This window comes from Vanacampus margaritifer, chromosome 2 (genome assembly GCF_051991255.1).
Source record: "Vanacampus margaritifer isolate UIUO_Vmar chromosome 2, RoL_Vmar_1.0, whole genome shotgun sequence".
Taxonomy (NCBI): domain Eukaryota; kingdom Metazoa; phylum Chordata; class Actinopteri; order Syngnathiformes; family Syngnathidae; genus Vanacampus; species Vanacampus margaritifer.
Window position 1 is genome coordinate 13,916,306 of NC_135433.1, and position 27,735 is coordinate 13,944,040.

Genomic DNA, 27,735 nt, shown 5'->3' on the forward strand with positions numbered 1-27,735 from the left:
CAGCTAACAGCACCGTCTCACGAGTTCCAAATTAATAGGCTGTATAAAAACAAATTTTGACTCCTTCACTTAAAGCTCAAAAGATGGTGTGGGAGCACATAATGACATTTTTGGATAGCACTTCAGTACTTTAATGTCATGAGTGTTCCTTTTAGACACCAGTGGTGCTGATGAGAGGCTTTTACTTCTAGTACTTTTTAGACAACATTTTAGCTTTTTTTTGTTTATTTTTTTAATAAAATAAACTTTTTTTTTAGCATCCAAAATCGAGAGAGGGAGACTGACTGCCTGTTGGTTACAATGATGGAAGACAAATATGAGATTGTGACAATTAAAAAAAAAAAAGTTGGAAAAAAATCACAGTAAGAAGATGAAATCTTTAGTGTGCAGTGGATAAGTCCTTGACAAGATTAAATAACATATAATAAAATTCAAATGGGCTTTAGTAAAGTAAAATGGGTTAATTAAAACAAAAATAAGTAAAATGAAATGGAATATATTGGACTCAAATAAAATATAAATTAATTACAATAATTAAATTAATGTAAAAATGCTAAAATTGAATAATAAAAAAGCTATAAAAAATAACAAATAAAATACAAACACAGTACATTATAAAATGAAATAAATTAGCTGAACCATACTAAAATTAAAATTGGCGTAAAAAACAAAATTTACTTAAAATTAGAAATTGCATAAAATCAGCTAAAATGAAATACAAATATGCCAAAACAAAATTAAAATAAACTTAAAATAGAATTAGCTTATGCAAAATAAAATGAAATAATAAAATGATCTAAATTAAAATTATATAAAATGAAATTGCATAAAATCGAAATATAGCTTTCCAAAATCAAAATTAATAAATTTATGTAAAAAAAGAAAAAAAGCTAAACTAAAGTAATGTAGTAAAATGAAATACAAATGCGCACAAATAAAAATACAATGACATAAAAATCAACCATACAGTCTTTTTTATGTTGGGGTGAAAATGTGGTGAAAACGATTAAACTAAAACCCAATAAAACCACATTGCCCCCGAGTGGAAAAAGATGAGAGGTGCAAGTCGGTTGTCATGGCAAACCTTCCCATCTTTAGGATCCACCGTCCGCAACAAAATGCTCCTTGTCAAATGGGCCTCCGCCCTTCGGGGGGTCAAGAGACACACTTCTACCACATCCACAAACAAAGACTTTTTTTATGTCAAACAAAATATTGCACGTTTTGGTCTCACACATGACAAAATCAAAATTTTGGTAAACCATTGCATTTTGTATACAGCACTTTGGTGGCCTAATATTGGCAAGTGAGCGGGAGCAGGAGTGGGATTCCCGGGAATGGGAGTGGGACTCCCGGGAGTGGCATTTTCCGGGAGTGGGAGTAAGAGAGAAAGTGGAACTACTGGGAGCAGGTGTGGGACTCCCGGGAACGGGAGTGGGACTCCAGGGAGCGGGAGTCCAGGGAGTGGCATTCGGGATTGGGAGTGAGCGGGAGCAGGAGTAGGACTGGGAGTGGGACTTCTAGGATGGGGAGTGGGACTTCCGGGAGTGGGATTCCCGGGAGCGGGAGTGGGAGCAGGAGTGAGCGGGAATGGGAGCAGGAGTGGGACTCCCGGGAGTGGGAGCGAGAGTGAGCGGAATTAGGAGTGGGAGGCACCAAGGATCCCTTGCCGGGGGAGTGTCCCGACACGGACCCCGAGGTGCTGTTGGACACTTTGAAACGCATCCTGCACTGCACCTGTCTCTCCATGATGGACCACCGAGGAGAAGCCGAGCATAAGTGGGGCTTTTATATTTAAAATTCTACAGCTAAACAATTTTATGTCATTAAAAATAAAACAAGAAACATTTATGCACTTTCCAAAACTATTTTATTCTAGGAGGCACATTGTGTCATTGTGTACATAAAGACTTTAAACTCTGCTTTCTGTAAAATCCATTTTGACGTTGCACTGCAAGTCCCGTCACGATACAACATAAACAGAAACATACATGATCATAGAGAAACGTCTAAACTAGCTCATGCTCATTTGTTCACCCCATCCCCCCACAAGCATTTTAGCAATTAGCATGTAGCCTCTGCATTTAATCTCTAGGCAAATCATTAGGTACACCTGCAAATGACAACCAGTATAAGAACTGAGCTTATATGTATGTGTGTGTGTATGTAAGTGAGGTCTTGTTTTTGTTACATAGTGGGGCCAACATTCTATTAGGCCAACATCCCACCCGTCCATGCTGTGCCCCATAACTCAAGACCTCTTTTTGAGGGTCAAGACTTGGTTTTAGAGTTTAGGTTTGAGTTGGGCTACGGTTGAGGTAAGGAATAGGGGTACGCAATCATTTTTGATGGTTGGGGTTAGGGGAAGGGGCTAGGAAATGCATTATGTCAATGAGATGGCCCCACTAAGATAGTAAAACAAACCTGTATGTGTGTGTGTGTGTAAACAATGATAATAATGGTCAATTTTGATTGACAATTAAGGTAGTATTTTGATACAATTGGCAAAACTGGGTAACCAATATTAGGAATAGCTCTGTGTGACAACCACAATAAAAAAACAATATAAAATACATATAAAAATGTTTTACATTAAATCATTGTTTTAGATTTCTAAAACACCTAAAACACAGGTGCATAATATACAGTTATATTTATTTTTATTAAAATAAACATACATCTATATATATACCTCCTTCGCTGCCAACAACGGCTATAGACGTCAAAAGATCTTTTTTTTTTTTACTGGGCTGGCAGTGAATGAGATAATGTACTTGTGACATGCAATGACAAAGTTGAATCTAATCTAATCTAATATGTATGTATGTATGAATGTACTGTATATAAATGTATAATCATAATGATGATTTTGATTATTACATCCATCCATATACAGTATTAGTCCATGATGATTTTTGTTATAACTGTGGTTGTAGATAGCTTATATAAAGTTTTTTTTAAAAAATGTTACATGGTGAAGGTGTACCTAATGCCGCAGTCGCTGCATGGACACTGCCCATGGTGAACAAAGTCATCATTTGGCTCAACCAACAAACCTCCACTTGCTTTTGAATTAGATCTGAAATTAAAGCAAGAAAAGATATGTTATCTAAAATGTCTCTTTTTAACAATGTCATTCGATTGTCATCTAAATGTAGAATGAAAATGATGTTTGTGTCCCCAAACAGAACTCGGCCAGCCAGAGTTTGTTTTCTGCGTGTAAAAAAAGAAACATAATATATTTATAATATAATACATTTGCAAAACCAGCTGCTTTTTACTCATTCTTTGTCAAAACGACATCAACTGGAGTATAAAAATATATATATATATATAAAATATATATAAAATCCAAGCGAGATGGCATAGGGGCATAAATAAAAAATAAAATAAAATTACATTTAAAGTAAATACAAATCTTAATGATAACATTCATTTTTCACCAAGAGCACCTGATTATATAACAATTGATTGTAAAAGCTTGTTCTTAAGGACTTTGTTTTTTTTTAAACACTAAATGAAAACATAGCAAAGCTAATGATCAGCCTTTCATTTAAGTCACCAGCAAGAGGATTTGTGAGTAGATTTGGCGGCTTCAAGTGGTGACGTTGGACGCTACATCAAGCATCAAAGGCAACAACAGTCACTTCCTGGTGACATGGCTCAAACAACCTGCTGTCTTTCCCAACACTGCACAAACCCTGAAACACCATTAATCAATCAACCAACTATGCATCCATCAATAGCGCTTAACTAGACACTTTCTGAAACCAACTCAACAACTTACATTTCTTTCCTTAATAAACAAAAACAACAAAGAGCTTACACTCAGTATACACACCAACAACTATGTGGACAAATGTTTTGGGACACACTTTACGATACGATTCGATATACTTTTATTTTTAATTATGTAATCTTTAGAAAATCCTTGAAAACCTACACCGAAAACCTAACCCAGCCATGAAATTCTTATTTTAAACCCTACAGTAAAACAATAACCCTAACTTGAAACACTAACCCTTGTTTGAAACACCAACCCTGACATCATACCCAAATTTGAAACCCTAATTGAAGAAACATACTTACACTACTGGACATGCGTCTCAACACTTTTGTCCACACAGTGTACTGAATTTTAAAAGAGACATTTTTAATATTACACAACCAGGTGCATGTCACGGCAGTGCAAGACGGTCCAACCGAAAAAGGACCAATGACATCATCACTCCGCGCCAACTCATGAAGGCTCCTACGAATGTGGCCTTCACGTCCCAAGCTTACTGAAGAAGAGGCAGCTTCAGCATTTGTTTTCCACACCCTTTGCTAGAGGCCACACGCTCCATCCAGGTTAGCCGTGCGAGAAAGGGTGTCTGAGCAGCTCCTCAGCGACGGGCCGTCGCTCAGCCTCCACGAAGATGCGGCGGACGAAGTCGTGCGCCTCCTCGGAGGTGCCCGTCGGCAGCAGAGGCTTGGTGGGCTGCGTGGCGATCTTGAAGATGGCCGCCATGGCCTCATACTCGGCCCACGGGGGCTTCTCCGTCAGCATCTCCACCACCGTGCAGCCCAGACTCCTGGAAAGACACACACCTTAACTCTTTGACTGCCAGACGTTTTCATAAAAGGGATGACGTGGGTGCCAGCCGATTTAAGCATTTTTGACTGATCTTTCAAGGTCCACAGAAAATTATGTGTTTGGACTATGGAAACACACATACTACCAAATGAAAGATTGGACTCTCATCTTTCATCAGAAAAAAAGTTTGTTTCTACCTTATTCCGTTTTTCAGTAATCAACAATAGAAAATGGTTAGTTTCACCTCTGTTTTGAAAAAAACGTCTTTTAACGTCTTTGGCACTCCTCCATAGGATTTTACTAAACGTTATATAACGTTTTTGGCAGTCAAAGAGCTAGTACTCTTGTTTGAAAACTCTTCTTTAAAAGCCTAACCCAGGCTCGAGAATCTAATTGAAAGCCTAACCCAGACCTAAAAAACTTATTTTGAAAACTTAACCCTGTCTTGAAACAATAACATGAAAACCAAACTTGGACTTGAACCCCTACTTTGAAGCTCTTAAACGTGATTGAAAAACTACTTTGAAACCCTCTAAGCACTGACTTGAACCTTAACCCTGTCCTAAAACACCAACTTTGAAATTCTTGACAGAAAGGTCCTTCTATTCTTGAATACTTGAAAACTTGAAACCGTAACCCTGGATTGAAATCTTAATTTAAAAAACCTAATCCTAAATTAAAACCCCAACCCTGTCTTGAAACCGAAAATAATCCTGGTTTGAAATCCAAACCCAGGCTTGAAACCATATCTTGAAAATCTTAACTCTGGCTTCAAACCCCACTTTTGAAATCCTAACCCTACACTAAAACCCGAAATCTGAGATTTCGTCAAAAAAAAGACAGTTGTGTGTGGACTCACCAGACGTCAGCCTTCCTGCCGTAGCCTTCCCCACTGATGACTTCTGGGCTCATCCAGTAGGGGGTGCCGGTCACAGAGCGTATGCCAGTTCCGGACATACAGATGGTCTGCAGACGCTTGCTGGCCCCAAAGTCGCCCAGTTTGACGTTGCCCTCAGAGTCCCGCAGAATGTTGGCCCCTAAAAATCAAATACACATTGTCATTATTCTGCATGTGGTACCGTGAACACAGGCGGGGGACTCAAGTCTCGTGACTTAAGTAGACTTGAGGGCTAAAATTTATGGAAGACTCAACTTGACATAGACTTGGAACTACATGACTTAAAAGTCATGCCTGTTTACATTTGAAAAACTGGCATTTTCAACATAGTGTGCCATTTGTTTTATTTTTTTTAAAGAAACGTTTTTTTGTCCGTGTACAAAATTAGCAACTCACCAGTATGTTATAATGCGTGCAGAAGCTTTCACATGAGGCATGTATTAGAAAAATGTACTATTCCGAGACCTCAAGTGACCTCAGATAGTCTCATCCAAGAGAAGAGGGTCTGGCAGAGTCAGCACTAACAGCAACTAACCAACCAGTGGGAAAAGCCTCCCTGTTACTTCCTGGTTGGCTGCTACGCAAGCACTTCCAAATATGAGCAAACACTGGGGCACTGTCATCCTCGCACGTTACCCTGGAGCAAACCCCCAGAAAACAAAGTGAGTGAGTGAGTGTATAACATGAGAGTGTATTTTTTTTCATTTTCTTTTAATTAAATATTTTCATTGTTCACATATTCATCAATTTACATTTCAATAGTCTTTACACAATTATTTAAGAACAATATACCGGTAATAGTTTTTAATTTAAAAGAAAAAGAACACTGGGGTGCACATTTATGCTAGCAAACAAATAGAAATCTACAGAAGTAAAGTAAAGATGAAATAAAGATGTAATGATATGGTGAACTTTACATAAAATAAAAGATGATTGTACCTGTGGAATATACCTGATCCATTTGTTCACAGCTTTGTCCAAAACCTATTTTGCTGTAATCTTGTTGCAAAAGTAATTCTTTCCATTTTGAAAATCAATCAGTCAATCCATTCACCTACCATATCTCTTTCTCATTTTAACCACCTCCTTGCAAAGGCTTTCCTACAGGAAGAACTAAAAATCTGAAATCGATATTTATTGTTGGAGGAAAAATTCCCTGGTGGCAAAGCCCCTAAATACAAATATAAAGAAACAAATTTAAAAGGAAACTCTGTTTTGAATATTTGTCGTTTGCCTCAGTGCATTCACACTGTCTCCAACATGCAGATGAGTTAGTATAGTGTCTTTAAGAGTGTAATTTTTCATATATATAAAAAAAAAAGAACTCTTTGTTTGTAATTTTTGGAAGGCTAGAACGGATGAATGGCATTCCTATTCATTTCAATGGAGAAATATGATTCAAGATGTGTTTTCCAATACCAGCATACTTTAGTCACGGAACAAATTCAACTTGAATCACAAAGCACCACCACTGCACAGATATTGAGCCCTTTGAGTGGGTTTCACTTTGACTTGCTTACCCAACTAGAAATGACTTCACTCAACTTGCTTGAAATTTTGTAGGAATTTGACTTGCTGATTTTTGCCACAGTACGCGTGTGACTTACTCCGACCTCTGCCGTCAAACCAAATGGCTTACCTTTGATGTCTCTGTGCACAATCATGTTGCTGTGTAGATAGGACATCCCCTCTAGGATCTGACGGGTGTACTTTCGGGTCACACTCTCCGTCAGTGCCCCATAAGCCTTCAGCTGGTCTTTGACAGAACCCTGACAGGAAGCAAGACCACATCTTACATAAGGTAAGTTACATTCATAGACAACCCTGGAAATGTATCGGTAAACTATTGTGTGTTTTAAATCTAGCTTCAAGGTAATTTATCGGCACCAAAAAAAAAAAAAAAACGTCAAAGAGACAGTGAATGTACCAAGAATGAAAGTGCCCTTTACTGACAAGGAGCCACTGATCTGATTGGAACCCTTTGGTCAATAAAATAAAGTTCTTTGGAACTGTAGGTGGAAAGGTTTTAAAAAGGCACATTTTGACCACAGGAACTGAGAACTTTTGGAGGACCACTGTATGCTTGGACTTCAATACATATTATCTAAGTTTGGGGTGGTGGTGGTGGTGTAATATATCAGTGCCAAAAGAAGACCCTGCTAGGGGGATTAGTGCTTTGGTATTTTTTTTGTTCCTGCAACTACAAACACCAAGGAGAGTTGTGTTTTTCCAATAACAGCTTTAACTTTTCTGGGATTAAAAATCAGAAGCTGTGGTCTTGGCCAGTATTAAATCTCCACTGAGCTCAATTTGGAAAGGGATGTAAGGAAGGAATAAACATTAAAGACACTAAATCACTTCCACACAAAAAAAGCATCGAATGTTTAAAACATATTGTATCGCCACACGTCGTCTTTATCTCGCTAGTTTTTGGACGAGCCTGAAATTTGGCTGAGGCACACAGAGAGGAACGTTTGCTACCCATTTCCATTTTCTCAACCACTAATCCGACCGATTATCGCTAGTTGAAACATTTGGTATGTGATCCAGAAATGGATGGTGGACTCACCCCAGGCATATACTCCATGAAGATGGTGAGGGTCCTCTCGTTGCGGTCCCTCAGGCAGCCGTAGTATTGAACGATGCGCTCATGGCGAAGGTTCTTCAGCAGCTGGATCTCGCATTCCAAGGCACTGACCTCCTGCATTGACCACAGCAAAGGATAAAACAAACTGAAACAGGAGAAACAAACTGGACCATGAAAAAACGGAATCATTGGAAATATTTGGACCTGGGGGCAAAAAGGATGACGGGACAATGGCACACAGGAACCGTTTAGCTTTTGTCCCAAAAGAGGAAATGAAAAAAATTTACAAACAGGAAGACAGGGCTGAGTATGTTTACAAACATTTAATATTTGTAGGAAAGACATTTAGAGAAATCAAAAGTTCACCACTTAAGATTCAATCAAGTTATAGCTTGACTATAGCTAACAATAACATTAGCATGATGATTCTTTGGATGCTAACTAGCTAGCTGGCAGCCATCCTGAGTCAATCAGCATACAATGACATCATCCTTGGTTACTCAGTATTTTATAAACAAACACAAACATAAAACCTTTAGCAATATTTTGAACCTGTATGGTGTCACCAATGTGGTGCTTTTGGGGTAGCACTCAAGGACCACAAGGGTAGCCTGCGTGCCTGTTCTAAAAATAGCTCACTAGTTCCAGGGCTGTTACTGCATGACACAACAGTTATACAAACGTAAATATACTGTAAGCCCTTCTCACCTTGCTTGTCTCAGGACTGTCAGGATCGAACAGGACCTGCTTGGCGGCCAGTTCCCGTCCCATGTCCACATCGTAGCACAGGTACACCCGCCCAAACGCGCCCTGACCCAGGAGCTTTCCCCGCCGCCATGTCACTGGAGCACTCGGCGCTGAGAAACCCAAAACCAAGCCGGTTCCACATTTGGTTTTACCAGCATGGCGATGTCATACATACATTTATGAGCGGCGTGGCGTTCCTGTGGTCGGAGCCTGCCCTGAGTGTCCACCAGCTGCCAGCTGCCGATGCTTTCGTCGCTGCCGTTAAGTGAGCGGCGTGAAGGCACAAGGGTGAAAAGGTTCCCCTGCGACCGGCGGATGCGTGGAAAGGTGCGTCGCCCTAACAGCAAGAAATAGAAATGAAGCAGTTTGTATGAAATGTCGCCAAAAGGCATGATGATGTTGGTGATGATGGTACCTTCACTGAGGTCCTTGTGATGCAGCGAGATGTGATAACGGCGAGGGTATGTGCCCCCCTTGCCGACTATGCGGTCGTAGACGTGGTTCTCCCTGTCTGGAAGCAAAGTGAAAAGAGAATTAATAAATAGCCCCTGGAGTGGACAAACCTTTGTGCTCAAAGGCCACATTTGTTTTTTAAAGAAAACTATTTTGCCAGCTCATTTGAATATGAGGTTAAAAAAATGAATTGAACATATGGCTTTTTTCATTTTAGGAATAACCAAATGATAATTAAATATCAGGTTAGAATTTCTATTTTTTATACAATTGATCTCATACTACAATTTTTTAAATTGTATTTAAATACTTAATCAATTATTTAATAAAATATAAAAATGTTAAATGTACTCAGTATGTAAAATTGTTTTTCATTATTTCATTTCAGTTTTTTCTGTCAATAAATGAATCAGTGATTTGATTAACATTTATAATAAATTAAATTATTCAAAAAATGGAAATAGTTATTGTACTGTATATGTCAAATTATTTATTTCAACAGATGACCTATTCATATAATAACAAAAAATCTTTTTTTAAACCATTTCTCATTTTATTAACAATGAATACGCAAAACAAATGAGAGTAAAACAAATCAAAATGGTTAAATGTACAAACCCAAATAAAAAACAAAAGGTAAAACCACAGTATATGTATATTATTTAGAGTAAATACATTAACCCATTCTCTATTTAAGAAAGGAATTGAGGGGCTAACTTGAGACTTTAACAACAGTTTGAGGTACAGCTTGAAAAGGGACTTATTGTGTGCGGCTTCTCACCTGAAAATTCTTGTCTGTTGTCGGGATAACTCTTGGCTCGGTGCATACGAGATTTTCTCAGGGAGGGGCTGTCAGGACAGAAAAGTTACACACAAAATATTAAGATCACCAGCAAGGCTAAAAACCTTTGCCGCCGATGAAATTAACAAATGGGCTTGTACAGATCGCGTTCAAAGTCACACAAGATTTCAGTGTTTCAACAGTGCTAGAATTAATGCTGCTTTTGGTTAGCTTTTTCTTTGGCTTCTTTTTTGACAGGAGCTGTTATCACTTGTCATCATTCTATACTGTTTTACTGTTATTGTTACAGTATATTAAGTGACTTAAAATAAAACTAGAACCTCAGGAGGACTTTCTTTTATTTATTGTTTTTCACTTCATGTTCCAAATAGACTTTGGTATATAGCTACAGTAGCGTTAAGGAATGCCAACCTGTCTGAGTTGCTGTCCAGAGATTGACAGCTTCCAGACACAGAGTTCTCAGCACTGCTCCAGGGATCCCGAACCTGGATGGGAAACAAAACAACATTCCTATCACACTCAAACTCATCACATAGTAGGAATTGAACCCAAAATAAACTATTTTTTCTCAATGATTCCATTTAAACCTACGGCTAAATGGTTCCAGTTGTTGGACTCAGCCGTTACAAAATTTTACTGGAATAAAAAAAAAGCAAAGATTAGTCTATCTACTCTTCAGAAAAGTAAATCCAAAGGTGGTCTAGAGACACCAAATTTTATGTACTACTATATAGCTAACCAGCTACAATATATCGTTCTATGGGCACAACCCAACAGAGACACTAACTGTTGGCTGGAACTAGAACAGAAGGATTGTAATAACCTCAGACTTCAAGATTTACTCTTTATTACAACATCGATTAAGCGACATAATTGTTTTAAAAACCCAATGATTTCCGCCACCGTGACTGCCTGGTGGAAGGCACTAGAATTGACAAAAGCCCAAGTGGAGCCCTGTGGGCTTTCTCCCCTATGGCATAACCCCGACTTTCAACTTAACAACCAACCGTTTTATTTAGGTGTGTGGGAGCAGAAAGGAATTACACATCTCCACCATCTCTTCTCAGATAATATGTTTATATCATATACATCCTTGCTCCAAAAATACAATATAAAAAACGGAATTTTTTTTCCATTATCTACAAGTTAAAAATATGATAAAGAAAAAAATTCCAACACTTCGGGGTACGCTCCAACCGCCTGTTTTAGCTAAAGATATTAACAAGCTTTCTCCGACAACAACAAAAAAACTTTCAAAAATATATAAGTTATTTTCATATACTGATAAAATGTCTTTACCCATCTCAAAATGGGAGACAGACTTGTCTATAGCACCGGAAACTGACTTTTGGATTCAAGTTTGTGAAAACGCATTTAAAATGACAAAACACACAAATTTACAACTTATCCAATATAAAATTATTCATAGAACATACATTACTCAATATATGATGAAGAAAATGGGACTCTCCGACTCCGACATTTGTCTCCAGTGTTTACAAAACACTACAGACACTTATTTTCATGCTTTATGGTTATGTACTCCTGGACTAAAGTCTTAGAAAAACTTTCCGCTATTTTGGACTGTAGGATACCTTTATCTCCAAACTTGTGTTTGCTAGGTGACCTAACAACAACTGACTTACCACATAAACAATTTCAATCTACACTTGTAGCCCTTACTATCGCTAAAAAAACAATTCTTGTTAACTGGAAAAATAAACAAACTCTGAATATCGACCAATGGTCTAACCTCCTCATAAAATCACATTTTAATGGAAAAAATATCTGCCTCAAATAAAAACCAAATATCAAAATTTATAGAAACATGGTCTACGTATATAGAATTTTTTAACCTAATTCTGGTTACTTAATTCTGTCTGTTAGCGAGAGCCACTACATTGTGATAACTTACATTGATGTTTCTGCATTTGGCAATTTATTATTATATTATATTATTAGTATGGGATTTTTTTTTTTTAATGGGCTTTAGGTGAACTGATGAATACACACACGCTCGCACGCACACACACACACACACGCACATACAAAAAAATAAAATATATATATATGTGTATATATATTAAAAAAAAAAGAAAAAAAAACTTTTTTTTATTAGTTTTTTTTTTTTTTTTTAAAGGAGAGCAATGATGATGTCAAATCAAATGAACAATACTGAGCTCTCCTGAAAAAAAAAAGAAGAAGAAAAAAAAAAAGGAATTGAACTGCTGAAATAACTGCATAATTATGTTCAAACGGACATATGATTTAAATGGGGTTTCCTATTGTTTTTATACAAACAAAATAAATGAATAATTAATACCACCTATACAAATACAAATAAGTAAAATAAAGATAATAATAACTATTAACTATTCAGTTAAAATAAAGCCTAACTTTAAGTGGGGAAATTGACTTACTTGTGGGGTACTGGTCTGGAGTATATTTGTTTTAACGTGTCTGTTGCCTGAGTGAAAATAATCTTGATGGGCAAGGTCATTTGTAGACAAGATTAAAAAAATGTTTTTTTTTTTTAAAGAAGTTTAAATTTGTATGAAACATGCAGAAATAGTTTTACAATGGATTAAAAAATAAATAGGCACAAAATGAATAAATACATTTGAATACATGTGACTCACACACTGGTCGCTGGTCTCCGGGATGAACTCGCCCTCGCTGTTTACGCTGGTGTAGGAACCTTGGCGGGCGATCCTCTGCTGGCGTTCCGGCACGTAGCCAGGAGGTGGCGAGCTGCGCCCCACATTCTGGGAACCTGTTAATCCAGAAAGATGCGTGTGTTTGTGTGTGTGTGTTGTTGTGGTCTTAAATTAGAATCATTTAATATTTTTAATCAGGATCATATCTTAGAATTTTGATTTATCACGATTAATCGCTTGATTAAAAAGGATTTTTTTTATCAACATTTTTGCCCGCCAAATTTGAAGAGCACCTATGAGGTGTTAATTCTTTCGACATTTAATGTTATGAGGATGTCTTCAACACGCTTATCCTTCTCTTTTTCTAATCAGTTTAGTTAATTAACTCATTCACTCCCAGCCATTTTCACTGAAGCAATCTCCTTCGCTCCCGGCTGTTTTACTAGATTCTGACTGATTTTGCAAGACCCACAGAATATTGTGTTCTACTGCTATAAAAACATGGAACGAACTTACCAAAACTAAAAGAAAGATTAGAGTCTATTCTTTCATCAAATTAATTCGATTTATTGCCCAGCCTTAATCTGCATTAATACATGATTAATGCGATAATTTTTTGTGATTAATTAAGGCTTTAACTTTGACAGCACTAGTTTAAATGCAGTTGGCAAGACACTAATTGGATGTTTTAGCAGCCTCTTACAAACGTAAAACCAAATCATTTATGTGGTTTATAGGTTTTCACACCTATTTGACTATTACTATTTGTATAAAAAAATACATGAATTAACTATGCGACAAAGGGGCAGCGCAGCAGTTTACCGGTGGAAAGGTGTCGCCCCCTAGGCTCCGACGATGTGTACGCAGCACTGACGTCTCCGGTGGACTGTGAGGCTTTGATTCGAACTTGCTTACAAGGCAAGAGCTGGGATGGCGAGGGGGCCTATAAAATAGAGATCAGGTAGTTTAAAAAGCTGGAAATCCCACTTGAATTATGTGGGGGCAGTAGTGAGTTGCTGTAGGACATGAGATTCTTTTCACTCTGTCAATGAAGATGCTCATGTTATGGAAGTAAGCATTTTCTCATTTCTAATGTTCTGCGAGCTCCCAGAAGACACAGTACATTTGAAGTTAACACTCGCTAACCAGATAACATTAGTACACTTAACAACAGCTAGTTTTATAGAAAAGCTTTAATATCACATTTTTGTAGTTATTCTATGCCAATAAATGTTTAGACTTCTATCCTGAGACAGCCATTGGTATGTTAAGTTCGGCTGGGCCACATAATGACATGGCGATCCTCGAGTTTGGCCAAAATTGTTTAGCTGCTTTGGAAACACATTTAAATGGTATTATTTGGTAACACACTTAGCCATTGCAAGACAGTTTTCACAACTGTTGCTCAGTGAAGAAACAACAGTGCTGCAATAATGTGTCGTAAAGGCCTGTCCATTGTGCATTTGCCTCACAGTGTCGTGTTCATTTTTGAGCAGCAGGATCCGGATACTCTTCATGCTGGCGCTTCGGTCCAGCAGGTCTACGGCTTTGTCCATGTCATCCTGGCCTCGCAGCGGGATAGACAACTGCCAGGATGCAAACAAGCATATCAACAAGTCATCCATGCGACAACAACCGTGCACTCGTACTGTACCTCGTTGCTCATGTAATGGAGGTCCAGCTGCTGGCCAAACACCAGTTGGACTTTGTGCTGGACGTCGTCGAACCGCACTGGTCGGCCAAACATTAGGATCCTAAAAACAGATAATTTTCTTAGTGACTTCTGTGTGATGTCGTTCCACAAAAAAAAAGAAAAAAAAAGTGTAAAATAAGTGAAAATAAATACTGTACCATTTAATATCACTTCAAATTCATCTTTTAACATTACTCTTAACAATAAATTTCTTACTGATGATTTGATCTGACTAGCGAGTATGTGGCCGCTTACCAACCCGTAAAAATACCAATTACTACTTTCCTATTCCCATTTCCCACATTTTGACTTAAGGATGCATTGACATTCTCGTTTTGTAAATATATATTAGAAAGAAAGCCATTTTCACTGCACGTTGATAGCTGTTACTAGCTGATAAGGTGTTAAACTCCACAACTACCAATAGTGACCCAGACGGCCAGACCATTCACAATTTTTAACAATATTACTCACAAATTTTTGCTGTAAATGTCGGAGCTTGCTCACTAATTCCTGTGAATTGCAAGAGTTCACTGTATTCATTTATCTGCCTATTTCTAATAATGTATTTTGTGAGCAAAGCCTTTTAATTTACATTAATTGCTTCTGAAAAGCGGCACATGCAAGAATGTCCGCCTTGCTGAATGTGGGAAAGTACCAATGTGTCAACCTGGGAATTTGACGGCTTCTGACATAGTATGAGGAAGGAAATATACCATTATGTGAACAACACCCGAATCACTTGACTTCCACATTGCTTGTTGATGAAACACCTGTCACGCTAATGTCACTGCGCATCTAATTATCTTATCAGAGCAAGCCGCATCAGCTGCGTGCTAAATGCACACACACACCTGTGTTAAAAGGACAGGCGAATAAATGTAGCATTACGACTCTGATGTGGCCACTTGTCAGGGAGGCAGTGTGAAAGCTGCTTGTTCATTCAACAACACTGCGGCTCTGCCAGTTAGAGTACGAGAAATATATATTTATTTATATTACGTGTTACATTTCGCCAATGGGATGTATACAAAAGCTTGCCAACAAACCCACCGCCTCTCGCCTGAGAACTCAAACTTGATCCTGACGTCCACCTGAAGGAAAATAAACGCAAAGCTTTAAGTTCAAGGAAGAAAATGACATTTAAAAGAAACAAATTTGGTGGTAACCCACCTGTCTATTAGCCTGAGCTGTTGTCATGTGTTTACTACCACCGCTGTCATATGGTAGCACAGGTTGCCGCCGCGTCATCTGCAGGGCCACCAGGTCCTTCATGATGGAGTGGAGTGCCTGTCGCTCATCTGAACAAAGACAAATGCGGAAAAAACATTTGGTACACCGTTTACCCATTTTAATGAACTTTCTCGCATTCTTCTGTGGGGTATGAAATCCAGTAGTATGGTAATTAAAGGGCGGGGCTAGACACTGATTGTTGGAAAATTATCTGTCCAGAACGAAAAGAACACACACAAAAATCAAATCTACAATATAAATGCACTACAGTGGTAAATTGATCAGATTGTGCATTTCACACAGAACCCAGCAAGGCAAAAATATTACCACATTCAGAGTCTGGTGTAATGTATAAAGGTTTCCAACACAACAGGGCAGAAGAGCTACACAGGGAAAAAGACAATTTTTTGGTGGCCAGTGTGAAAGAGGCTTAAGATTGCCACATGCCAAAAAGTAAGATATCCTCGATTGCTGAGACATAGCCAAAGAACTTTCCTCAACTTGAGCCTTTCACACAAAACAATGTGAGTGTCAGGTGTAAAACTTCACCCCCCCCCCCCCCCCCGTGCTGGCTTTCTACCATTTTCCTTTCACACCGCCTCTGTTACTACTTAGTACTTACAAACACCAACAATCTGCTAGTTACCATAGCAAGGTGAGTGTTGGGACAAATTGAGCCCGTCATTCTGTGTCGGTACCTTTCGCACGATCACTGTCGGTGAAAGGTTGGCTTTGACAGCTGGTGTGAAAGCGACTGAAGCTTTGTCCACTATTGCTGTTTATGGTGTCAACTTCTTTACACACCAGTTCCATAAAGTCACAGGCAGAACAAAGTCAGTGTCAAATATTAAAATTCACACTCCCATTCTGGCTTTCCGCAATCCCTTTCATACATGTGTTAATTAAAATCAGCTGCACAACCACCACTCCCTATTGATACCTTTTACACTGTCATTGCAGTGCAGTGTGAAAGGCACTAAAGCTTGTTTTCGTCTTGCCACGTATCAAAAAGTGTCAAACCTTAAACATCATTCACACACAATCTCCCCAAAATGGGCTCAGTCAGACTATGCCTTACTCGCACAACAAAGTGAATGTTGGGTGTAACAGTTTAGTTTAGTAACTTTCAGCGATTCCTTCTCACGCAGGCATCATGCCACCTCTGATTCTGTCTCCGAAGCTGAGAAATTCTCTGGTCAAATTCACCCTCCTATTCCATGCAAGTACCTTTCAAACGGTCAAATGTCGAAAAAAAAACAACTGTGTTTCGATGTGCCTTATCCCACGGTTGATATCCGGGCAGGTTTTTCGCCTCGCAAGTAGAGCAAACATTTAGTCTTGTGTAGCTTGGACTGACATCACAGTCAGGAGAAGCAGAACTTCGCTTCTGAGGGCAAGGAAACACGATCCTTCACTCTAGAACAAACGCTCCGACAGGGGCCGCAGTTTTTTAGTTTTTTTTTTTTTTAGGAAAACATAACAGGTCTGTTTCGCGTTGTCTGCGTTTTGGGGGACTTACTCATTGTGGCGACGCTGGCGTGGTCTTCAAAGCTTCAAAAGCACTGCCAGTCCAACTGTGGTAAACACAAATAACATTAGAGTTCAAAATGAGGCTTTTCAGTGATGTTTTTTTTCCTCCAGAAGGATGTAAGAAGACAAAAGGTTATCAGCCAGACGCGCAACAATTGTCAGGATGCGAGTGTGCTACCATCTTGGCCAAGAAAAGCCGACTAGCGGCAATGTGGCATGACGTAGGTTGACATAACACAGAGACGTTTTTAGCATGCGCGTAAACAGTTGGGCTGGGTGATTATAGAAAAAAAAAAAATCACAATAAATAAAAACGACGAAAAACTATTTCAACTAGCACAACTCAACTACTCTAATTATTTTAATTATTTCTAAGAATTTTATTCTTGAACACTCTATTCATTTTGTCAAGTAAAATAATGACCTTGTAAATGTCACGTGAAATTCAAGCCTCTTGCATTCTCATTCAGCTGCAGCTACAATTTTGCTGCATTGCATCGATGCACACAATCAGACCGTGAATAAATGTCTCCCTTATCTCGTTATCATATTTATTTTATCATCTTTTGTTGTTCTACTTTTATTCTCACAATTTTAATGACTTACTGCAGGCTAACCTGGGACCTCGGATATCACATTTAGTGCCATGTCATGTAAAAATGCAAGTTGGCACAACAATAAAAACTATTTTGAATACTTAAAAACTCAACTTTAAATATAACTTGAAAGAACCCAAAAAATAATTAGTAACAAAGTAAAATAAGAATTATGCTAAAATAGCAATACAAAACATTAAATAAAAATAGATTCCAACGGCTCCTGCTGGTTGCGTGTTGATCTCTTAGGGGCATTGTGGTGCTGTGCACGCATGGAGTAATTTCACTTGAAATAAGATGAGTGGAAGAGGAAAGTTTTGATTGAGCTCTATTAATATAACTTATTTTTCACAGATAAGGAAGAATTTATGCTTTTTGAGTATTGTATATTTTACCTGTGTTCTACAGCATTTGTGATTAAAGTTTTTTTTTTTTTAATGAATATCACTCGAGGAAATCGATGGTTATTTCCCGTTAGCATGGCAATGGGATTTTACATTGACTTTAGCATTAGCACTAGCAATGTTTTGAAAACGAAGCATGTTTTTTATTTAAATAAACACAAGTGTTTTAATTATTTATGTTGTGTGCATAGTTTTTTGTAAACTCCAACTGGGGTGTCATTAATGAGATAAAAGCATACTTGGTGAGGGCTCACATACGTATGTCACACTAAAGCAACATGGTGCATTCAGGGTACTGTACTTTCACAAAGTTGGGAATTTGCAAACGCAACACAATAATTTGATTATACTGTTTTTAACATTGTACGAAGCCAAAATCAAAATCACAATTACATTTTGATTATTTGCCAAGCCCTATGAAAAAGCAAACAATGGATAATGGATAACAATCGAACATTGCTGACAACAATTAGGCCTGTTTCATGTAATGTAAGGGAAGTGCAGCACAGACTGTACTTGACATGGTCCAGGTTAATTGCTGGTAGTGCAGCAGCCAAGGTGTAAAGAAGGTTATTTTCTGGCAGAACAGCAGATATCACATGAAGGAGGAGAGATTAATTGCTGTTAATGCAGCAGCCAGTGTGAAAAGCGGGCCAGAATAATTGCTAGCAAGTAGCCTAGCCAGCTACATTTACTATATTGCAGGGTGACTAAATTCCTCTTTTGGCCGGACATGTCAACTTTTTTACATCTTGTCCGTTTTTTTTTTTTAAAGAAATTCATGATAATGGCTGGCTTTCATTGCATGACAAATGGGAGGCAGAGTGCACTGTGTTACCCCAACTGGCAGACCGCGGACTGCTCCCAAGGCAATCACAAAGGGTGGTGGGAAAAAAAGAAAGACAGTTTTTGTGTGTGCGTGTTGTAATATTTAGATATTTAAAAAGTATATATATTTTTTTATGAAAAAAGTAGGTCAGCGTTTTTACATACCTCACTTTCTAAGCGTTTAAATACGATTCTTAGCTGTGTCGGCAGCCCATAACTTAAACTCATTGGTAACGATCTGCACTGCCAAACCGAAGGGCATGGTAAACATCCCGGCTCGCAGCATTACATGGAAAAACACAACAACCCCAAAAGGTCGATCACAGAAGCAAAAAAAAAAAGGTTGGGCAGAGAACATTATGTAATTATTTATTCATTTGTCAAGTAAGACGTCATGTGGGATATATTTTTTTGTTTTATTCTCTGATACAGAGGAGGCATATGCTAAAATAACTATAATGTATGGCATCTTTGAATAAACTTTGAGTATCATTTAGGTATCTCTTGGTCGAGTGTCCTCTTTTTTGGAAATAAAAAAAATGGTCACCCCGCTGTATTGGAAGTGCAGTCTAATTACTTGCATTGTATCAATTAGTATTTAGTAGTACTAGTCTGACCCAATCATATGCCAGCAATTAGCCTGGACTAGTTCATGTACTGTCTACCACTGAACTGTCAACAATTAGTCTAGTTCGCTTTATGTACCCTCCGCAAAGCTGCCAAAAATTACCATGGTCAAGTTGGCCTGCTTAAACGTATCGTCTACTGTATTGCCAGAAATGAGTCAGGCCCACTTCATGTAGTCTATTGTATGCTATGGTGCTAGCGATTAGTCTGGCCTGCTTTGTCTTTCTCTGCTAATCTAGCCAATAATGTGTTTGAATCTAGAATATTGTCTGATGAACTGCCAGCAACTAATCTGGCTGTCTTCATATAGAATAGTTGGTGCACTGCCAGCAATTACCATCCATGCCATGCACTCTCTCTGCTGCACTGCCAGTAATTAGTTGGGCACGCCTCATGTATTGTCTGAAGACTACAATATCGTCAAAGTTTGTTAAATTGACTGAAAACAATGCCAGGGCAGTTAATAAAAGTTTTATTGTGCAGACAGTTTTACCCCGGAGATTATTATTTCCACGTCCATTAATTTTTCTATGTAAAAACTTGTAAAGGGCATCAGCACCCGTGGCAACAAGCCATTGGCCTCGTGGGTATTAATTCCACCACAGGAATGGCGGGCACGTCCGCCGGTGGCCCTTTGCCACGTGGCTTTCAAGCATCTGCCGCTTGGCATTCACGGCAGCAAACGCGGAAGGAAGGTGTTTACAGGCCTTGGAGGTGGTTACTTCAAGGAATGCTGGGAATTACGAGAACAGTAAGTAGACTATGGGATGCCCACTGCTGCCTGATGATGCCTTCGGCTCCTGATTCTCATTAGCCTCCAAGCGCAATACGGGGCCGCTCTGCTATGCATGCTTTATTTTCTTTGCATCGCATTTCCAGGACCGCCGGGATTAACAAGGACAGTCACAGGACCCAAACAAAACCACCACCCCAACCACTACATACAAACTCGCATTCTCCCTGAGCTGTTTAGTCTCTGAGGCTGTTTTTCCCCAGTCAATGTATCCCCCTTCCCCCACTCCTCATATCTTATGACTAGAATGCAGTAGAAGAAAACTTTAGAGATACCACCACCAAATCACATTATATTATAAAATAATAGACTTTAACACTGTAAAGGTTGTACAAAACATATACAAATGCAAAGAATGCTTAAAATCTATTATTAGCTCAGCCGTTCTATTATATTTTGGCTATGGATTTAGTACACAGTGGTTCACTTCTTTTTACACTGAGAGTATCTGACAGTTAAAAATGCTAATGTTAATGGGCAAATATTTTTATTTATACCACAATTTTTATTATATGTCAATTTACTTCTTTTTACACTTGTATGAAAGTTATGAATGTTTTAAAAAAAAATGCTAACAAACTGCTATATTGTTTTAATATATCGATAGGTTTAATATACGGTGGTTCACTTCTTACACATATATGACAGTTATCTCGGTAAGAGCTGGTAGTTGACTTCTTTTTACACTTGTATGACAAATAAAAATGTTTAAAAAATGCTTACAACAAAGGGATACGTCGTTTCGATAATGTGATAGTTTTAGTACGCTGCAGTGCACTTATTACACTTGTATGTCATTTAAAAATGCTGAATGCTAACAATGTTTTTTCATACAACAATTTGATTCTTTTTTACACTTTTGCAACAGTTGAATAGTGTCAATTTTTACACTTTTATGACAGGTGAGGTGACACATATGCCTGTTGGACAGTCTCATCCATGCAAGTGCTGATGAGGCAATTTTGGGGGCGTCGTACAATGACAATCATTTGTTTCCCTCACCTGATCTGTCACACGTGTGTCCACCCCCCCCGTCCGCGATGACAGGTGTCGTCGTGGTGGTGCGCGTGCATCCCCTCCCCACTCAGTCTGCACGCGCCACTATGCAGAGCGCATGCGTGCCGGGCGCCATGTTGCTGTCCACGGGTCTCACACAAGCGAAATGATAAATTGACAGTTCGCAGGTCGGAAAAATAAATTAACAAACGTGGTCACGTGGGAGATTTAGACGGAAAGTGTTTCTTTGGAGGAGCAACGGAGATTGACATGTTGGGAAAACGTGGCAAGTATGTTCCGGATAAACATCTGGAGGTGCCCAAATAAGGTGTCCCGTTTAATTAGACTTTGATGGAATCCATTTTAAAGCACAATGAAAGAGCGATAGATGGAATCCGGGGAGGGTCAAAATTCGTCAAATTTCTGACTACTTCTGTTTGACTTAAACAGCAGCAAACTAGCCTTTTCATGACAAGAATGCGACAAACCTCGGCACGAAGGAAGTAGTTTATCATAAATTCTCACGACTAAAACAAAGCAAAAAAACATTTCAAGCGACTACCGCCAACTTCCTGACATAAAAAAAACAAAAAACTTATCACCACCGGAACTCGTTTCTCAGCTTCCAAAGTATCCTGGAAAGGACGCCGCCAATTTTACGTCCGTGTCGCATCATTTTGTTGTCCAAGTAGTCCAAAATTGTTATTTTAATACCGACTGAATTATCGCTTGTTCACTAATTAAATGAGCGCCGTGAAGCCCCGGGAGCGCGCAGTTACTTCTTCGATGTGTGTATGGGAAAGCACAGGCGCTTCACTACTGCTTGGGCGGAGCAACTGTGACGTACTTTGTGATGCCTTCGCCCACACTCGGTAATTGAAATAGCAACATAGATTTCGTTTGTAAAATAAATGCAATGAAACGTTTACGTGTGCGCCCATCATGTTTTAGAGTTTGAGCAGTTAATTGTACAGTAGTTACACTGTTGATGCCTCCACGAGCACTCGGAAATTGATTTATGGTGCAGGCGTAAAATCTTAGGCTATAGCTCGTGTTAGAGTATGTGTTCTTAATTAAAAGACTTAAAAGTTCAATTGGAGCTTGAAAGTTTTTGTTGCAATAAATTAATTGTACTCATGTAAATCCCAAGTTGTTCAATTAAAATGAGTAAAGCAATTTCATAACCCCAAACCTTCTATTTTACAGGCTACTGTGTACAACAGTGGTTCTCGACCCTGGTCCTCGAGTACTCCTATCCAGCCTGTTTTCCATGTCTCCCACAAGCAACACATGTGTTTCAAACGATCAGCTAATCAGCAAGTTCTGCATGAAGCCTGATAACGATCTTCAGCTGTGTTGGCTGGGGAGACATGGAAAATAAGCAGGATATGGGTACTCGAGGGCCGGGGATGAGAAACAGTAGTGTACATGAATGGCACTACACTAGGGTTAGAAATCTGTGTAGCCCCAGTTAAACCCTCAAGTATTTTTCTTTGATATTCTATAAAAATAAAAATAAATAAAACGCACCGGGAGAAAAAAAAAATGAAATTCTGGGTCCGACCCTGATTGTGGAGCTTGTAAAACTTGATTCTATAAAAATAAAAATAAATAAAACGCACCGGGAGAAAAAAAAAAATGAAATTCTGGGTCCGACCCTGATTGTGGAGCTTGTAAAACTCGATTCTATAAAAATAAAAATAAATAAAACGCACCGGGAGAGAATAAAAATAAAAATCTGGGGCCGACCCTGATTGTGGAGCTAGTAAAACTCGTGTCAAATGAATCAAGTCAACATCACCATTTTTTTTATTTTTTTTTCCTCCAAAAGTATGTAAAAAAAAAAAAAAGAAAGAAAAGAAAAAAAATGACATGATCAAAATATCGAGGCATAGAATGAGGGGCGCATTAAATTTAACCCAAAAAAGTGTGTGTGTGTGTGGGGGGGGGGGGGGATTAAAAAGACTACAAAGTGCAGTCTGGGCGTTCTTTTGCTTATAAGGCCACCTCAAACCATGGGTCAAATATATGAAACGTAAAAAAAAAAAAAAATCACATTGTCAAAAAGAGGCGTACAGTTCAAAAGATGAAAACACCACGAGAACAGCGATCAATCACCTGACCAGAGTGATGTTCACAGATGTTGTACCTTGGCGAGTGACATCCAACAGAGAAAACAAAAGACAGCATTTTCCACATACAGTACAGTAATTTTGATTTTAAAGCATTCAAGGATTAAAAAGTCATCACGCACGCACGCACACGCATACATACATACATTAACAGCAGAGTTAAAAGTATTACACATTATTTTAGGGAGATGTGAGTGGGGCTGCTGGTTGAGTGGCAATGTGGAGTGAGTAGTTTGCTTATGGAAAAGGCATGATTGGGGCATGAAGTATAGTTAGTTCTAAGGCTTCTCTTTAGAAAAAAAAAAACGCACACAAATATCTGTTATATTGGTTGCAGCAAGCTCGAGTCACAGTAACAAAATCAACCGAGTCATTCAAATGTCAGTCAAGTCCCTAAAGTGAGTTTTCTTTGTATTTTTTTATACAACAAAAGACATCAAAATCCTGCTTAATTGTCGGTCAATCAAAAATGGAGACCGCAGACGGAGGCAACTTTGACTAAAAAGGCATTTAAAAAAAAAAAATAATCATATGGTTAACTACTTCCTCACAGACGAGCCAGCTTGTCAACAGCAGGGGGATCTCTGCACCGGCTGTCACACATGCAGCATGCACTACTCGTTTGACGGAGGGGGGGCACCACTTCATGAAAGAATAGGTCCAGGTGCCAACGGGTTAGGCAGTATCTTTGTTCATCCATCTATGCCACCCACATATAGTGACGTGCAGAAACATTAAATGCTCTTACACTACTACCTTGCATTTTGCAAAATTGAGGTGGTGTGCCGTGTGATTATTTTCTATCGTAAAAGTTGGCAAAACACTGGGTTTGGGGAGGTTGTTTTCACATGATTGGAATGATTCAAATGACAGATGGCACAAACATGTGGGATACTTTGGAGACTCAGAGCGATTGGTGGCGAGTGGGGGGTATTCACAGATCACAAAATCACAGCACTATGTACAGGTAAATTCAAAAACAAGCAATCCAAGTGCTTGGGAAAAAATAAAACCGATAATTACAACATTAAAGGCCGATCCAGTGGTTAAAATAAGGCCGTTGGGACCCACTCTTACCGACCACATGCAATTAAGACGGTCGACACGACAAAAAAAAAAAACAGAACAAAAATGAAATGCAAAAACAAACAAACTGCGAGGTAACTACAGTACCCTGTTTGGAAACCCATCAGGCGCTCGGGACCGCTGCAGTTTGTTATTGTAACATTTTTGTATAAAATCCTTGGGTGACACTGCCAGTAAAGAGCCTGGGATAGTTGACCTGAGTGTGAGCGTGTGAGTGTGTGTGTGTGTGTGTTTGTTTGTTTGTTTGTGTGTAAAAATGTGTGCCTACTGACGTGATTAATTGGGTGCAAATCATTCACAACAATAACAACAACAAGAAATAAAATGAAAAAAAAAATTACAGCATGGTAACACCTCCCCTCTCGCCATAGCCGAGAAGGCTTTTGGTCACAATCAACTAGCTGGGAATAAACTACAGAAAAACAAAACAGTGGTGGGAGTTATGGCCAGTAGGTGGGGGAAACGCTAGGGGGCAATGATGTCACCATTTTTTGTTTTCACGCCGTCTTGGTTATGTTTTCTGTCTCCTTGGCGGCCCAGCGTTCTTTGTGCTGCTTGCGCCCAAAGCCCTCATCATAGTTGCCTTTGCTCGTGAACAGCTGCTTGAAGTGAGGCTTGCAGTAGAATTCACCTTGGAGGGCAGCAAAGGTTCCCAAGCTGCTGGTGGAAGAAGACCAATCACAAATAGTCCCATCGAAAAGGAATACGGTGTTGCCACGCTATACTATGTAAATACCAGGGGTGCTCGAGTTCGGTCCTCGTGAGCCCCTATCCAGCCTGTTTTCCATGTTTCTCTCCACTAACACACCTGATTCATGATCAGGATCGTTATCGGGCTTCTGCAAAGCTTGCTAATTAGCTGATCATTAGATTCAGCTGTGCTGCAGGAGGGAAACATGGAAAACAGGCTGGATAGGGGCTCTCGAGGACCGGACTTGTGCACCCCTGCTATATATACGATATCCCACTTCACCTACTGCATCCCCACTCTATTGCCAATTTTTTTTGTGGAGCACATCTTACCTTGCCTTATGCAGTCGCACTATCAATGCTTTGCTTTGTCTTGCGAGCAGACAGTATGGTTTATGATTGAGCTTTTTTCTAATCATGGGTCTTAAGAAAGTGAGCACTGAGAAGAAGCAGGTGATGTCTATTCTACGTTTCCTGAGAATGCCAAGTGCAGTTTGTCGGATAGAGAACAGTTTAAAAAAATTAATGGGCTCAGTGCGCTAACTTCAAGCTGTTTATTGCCAGGCCCTGTTGAAGTTAACTGTAAAACTAAAACACAAAGACTTGATATTAAAATGCAACAGCACATACAAACAGTGCATATAACAACATTCACAGGCATACATTCTTTCTGCTCTGTGAAAAATTAGGTATATGACTCCAGGTTAATTGCAACAGTCTCCATGTTTCATCATGAACTCTTCATGCATTATTATGTATGTCAAATACTGTCCCCTGGTGGCCAAGGCATATGCGCGCGCACACACACACACACACACACACACACACACACACACACACACACACACACACACACACACACACACACACACACACACACACACACACAAGAAGGTGAGGAGTATTTGTTGCACATACCATCTACCAATTAATTCTACACAGCATTTTGTATACATTTCATGCATGCAAATTTTTAAATTCAATTTAAAAAGTGTGTTTTAGCATGCTGAACTGTATGGGTAAGGCTTGAGAGAGGAGTAAAAGCAAAATCATATTAACTCATTGACTGCCAAAAACGTTAAATAACGTTTAGTAAAATCCTATGGAGGAGTGCCAAAGACGTTAAAAGACGTTTGTTTCAAAACAGAGGTGAAACTAACCATTTTCTATTGTTGATTACTCAAAAACGGAATAAGGTAGAAACAACTTTTTTTTTCTGATGAAAGATGAGAGTCCAATCTTTCATTTGTTAGTATGTGTGTTTCCATAGTCCAAACACATAATTTTCTGTGGACCTTGAAAGATCAGTCAAACGATCAGTCAAAATGCTTAAATCGGCTGGCACCCACGGCATCCCTTTTCTGAAAACGTCTGGCAGTCAAAGAGTTAAAAGGACAATGAGGCATACGGTCACCTGAGTCTGGTGTTGCAGTGCTTGCAGCAGAAGCACGAAGAGTGGAAGATCCGGTTGTCGGCTACCAGCCGCTCCATAGGATAGACAGTCTTCTCGCAGGACGAGCACATCTCCTTCTGCGCCTTGAAGCTAAAGGACTGAGCAAACGGAACGTTACGCACCGGAGTGAAACATTTACATGAAAGACATTTAATTCATTCAATAACGCTTTTGATCAAAAGTCTTCCTGAAGCAGCATGTCTCAGTCAGTGCAGAGATTATTCTTGTATGCTCTGTTGCAAATAACTCCAAATAATTGCATGTTTGTAAATAGGGCTGCAAAAATCCAGGGAATTTTCAAAGCTGCAAACTTTCTATGGCAAAAAAATTATTGGAATTAGTGGGAATAGACGAGGAACTACAAAATGGAAGGTTGGACGTTAATAGGCAACTTACATTTAGTTGTGGAAAATATATCCTAGTATAATTCGACTAAAACAAGCAGATTTCACACAAGAACAGTTAATATGTCAGACCCTTTGCCTGAAAGGCTTTGACAAAAAATGCAGAGGTTTGGCTTAAAGATCTAGAGGGAAGATGTTTTGTGTGCGTGCGTGTTCAATGGGACTATTATTTTTTTTTGAGGTAGAGGATTTCGTTTTTTTTTTATCATTTGGAGCATTTTTTTTGTTAATTAATATACTATTCAGGACCCACTCAAATTAAACCTGTTGCATGCTTTTTAATTGCATTAGTGTGCATGTATGTATGTTTATGACAAAACTAAACTGATTATAATTATGCTTGAATATGATTCCTTTCCAATTTGCAACCTGTCAGTTTAACTTCCCACGGAAATGTAACAGAAATTCTTCGCCCCTTTGAAACCCACAACTGGGGACAATTGATGTAATGCAAATAATGAGTGTAGCACAAACTGGACATAAATGCATCTCATCATAAGTTACTCAAAATGTGTACGTTGCACATGCAAGTGCGGATATTTTTATTTTT

At 38.9% G+C, this 27,735-nt stretch overlaps 2 protein-coding genes across 2 annotated transcripts in view; both read right to left on the reverse strand.

Annotated features, from left to right (window-relative positions):
- Positions 1-1,847: 1,847 nt before the first annotated feature.
- Positions 1,848-22,608, reverse strand: map3k3 (mitogen-activated protein kinase kinase kinase 3). The gene is made up of 17 exons (XM_077558988.1): positions 21,427-22,608; positions 17,166-17,220; positions 15,587-15,714; positions 15,467-15,507; positions 14,375-14,474; positions 14,193-14,306; positions 13,543-13,663; positions 12,703-12,836; positions 10,475-10,548; positions 10,043-10,110; positions 9,224-9,319; positions 8,984-9,145; positions 8,770-8,918; positions 8,044-8,175; positions 7,114-7,243; positions 5,436-5,613; positions 1,848-4,574 (listed from the first exon to the last, which is right to left on the reverse strand). The coding sequence occupies exons 2-17, from the start codon at positions 17,167-17,169 to the stop codon at positions 4,352-4,354; spliced, it is 1,854 nt and encodes a 617-aa protein (XP_077415114.1). The 5' UTR covers positions 17,170-17,220; positions 21,427-22,608; the 3' UTR covers positions 1,848-4,351.
- Positions 22,609-23,206: 598 nt separating this feature from the next.
- The window catches only part of limd2 (LIM domain containing 2), a 15,543-nt gene continuing 11,014 nt past the window's right edge, over positions 23,207-27,735 (reverse strand). Inside the window, exons 3-4 of the mRNA XM_077558962.1 lie at positions 26,743-26,879; positions 23,207-25,295 (exon numbers count right to left, since the gene is read on the reverse strand). Coding sequence (XP_077415088.1) covers positions 25,136-25,295; positions 26,743-26,879 — 297 coding nt within the window. The 3' untranslated portion in view covers positions 23,207-25,135. The remainder of the gene's footprint in view (positions 25,296-26,742; positions 26,880-27,735) is intronic.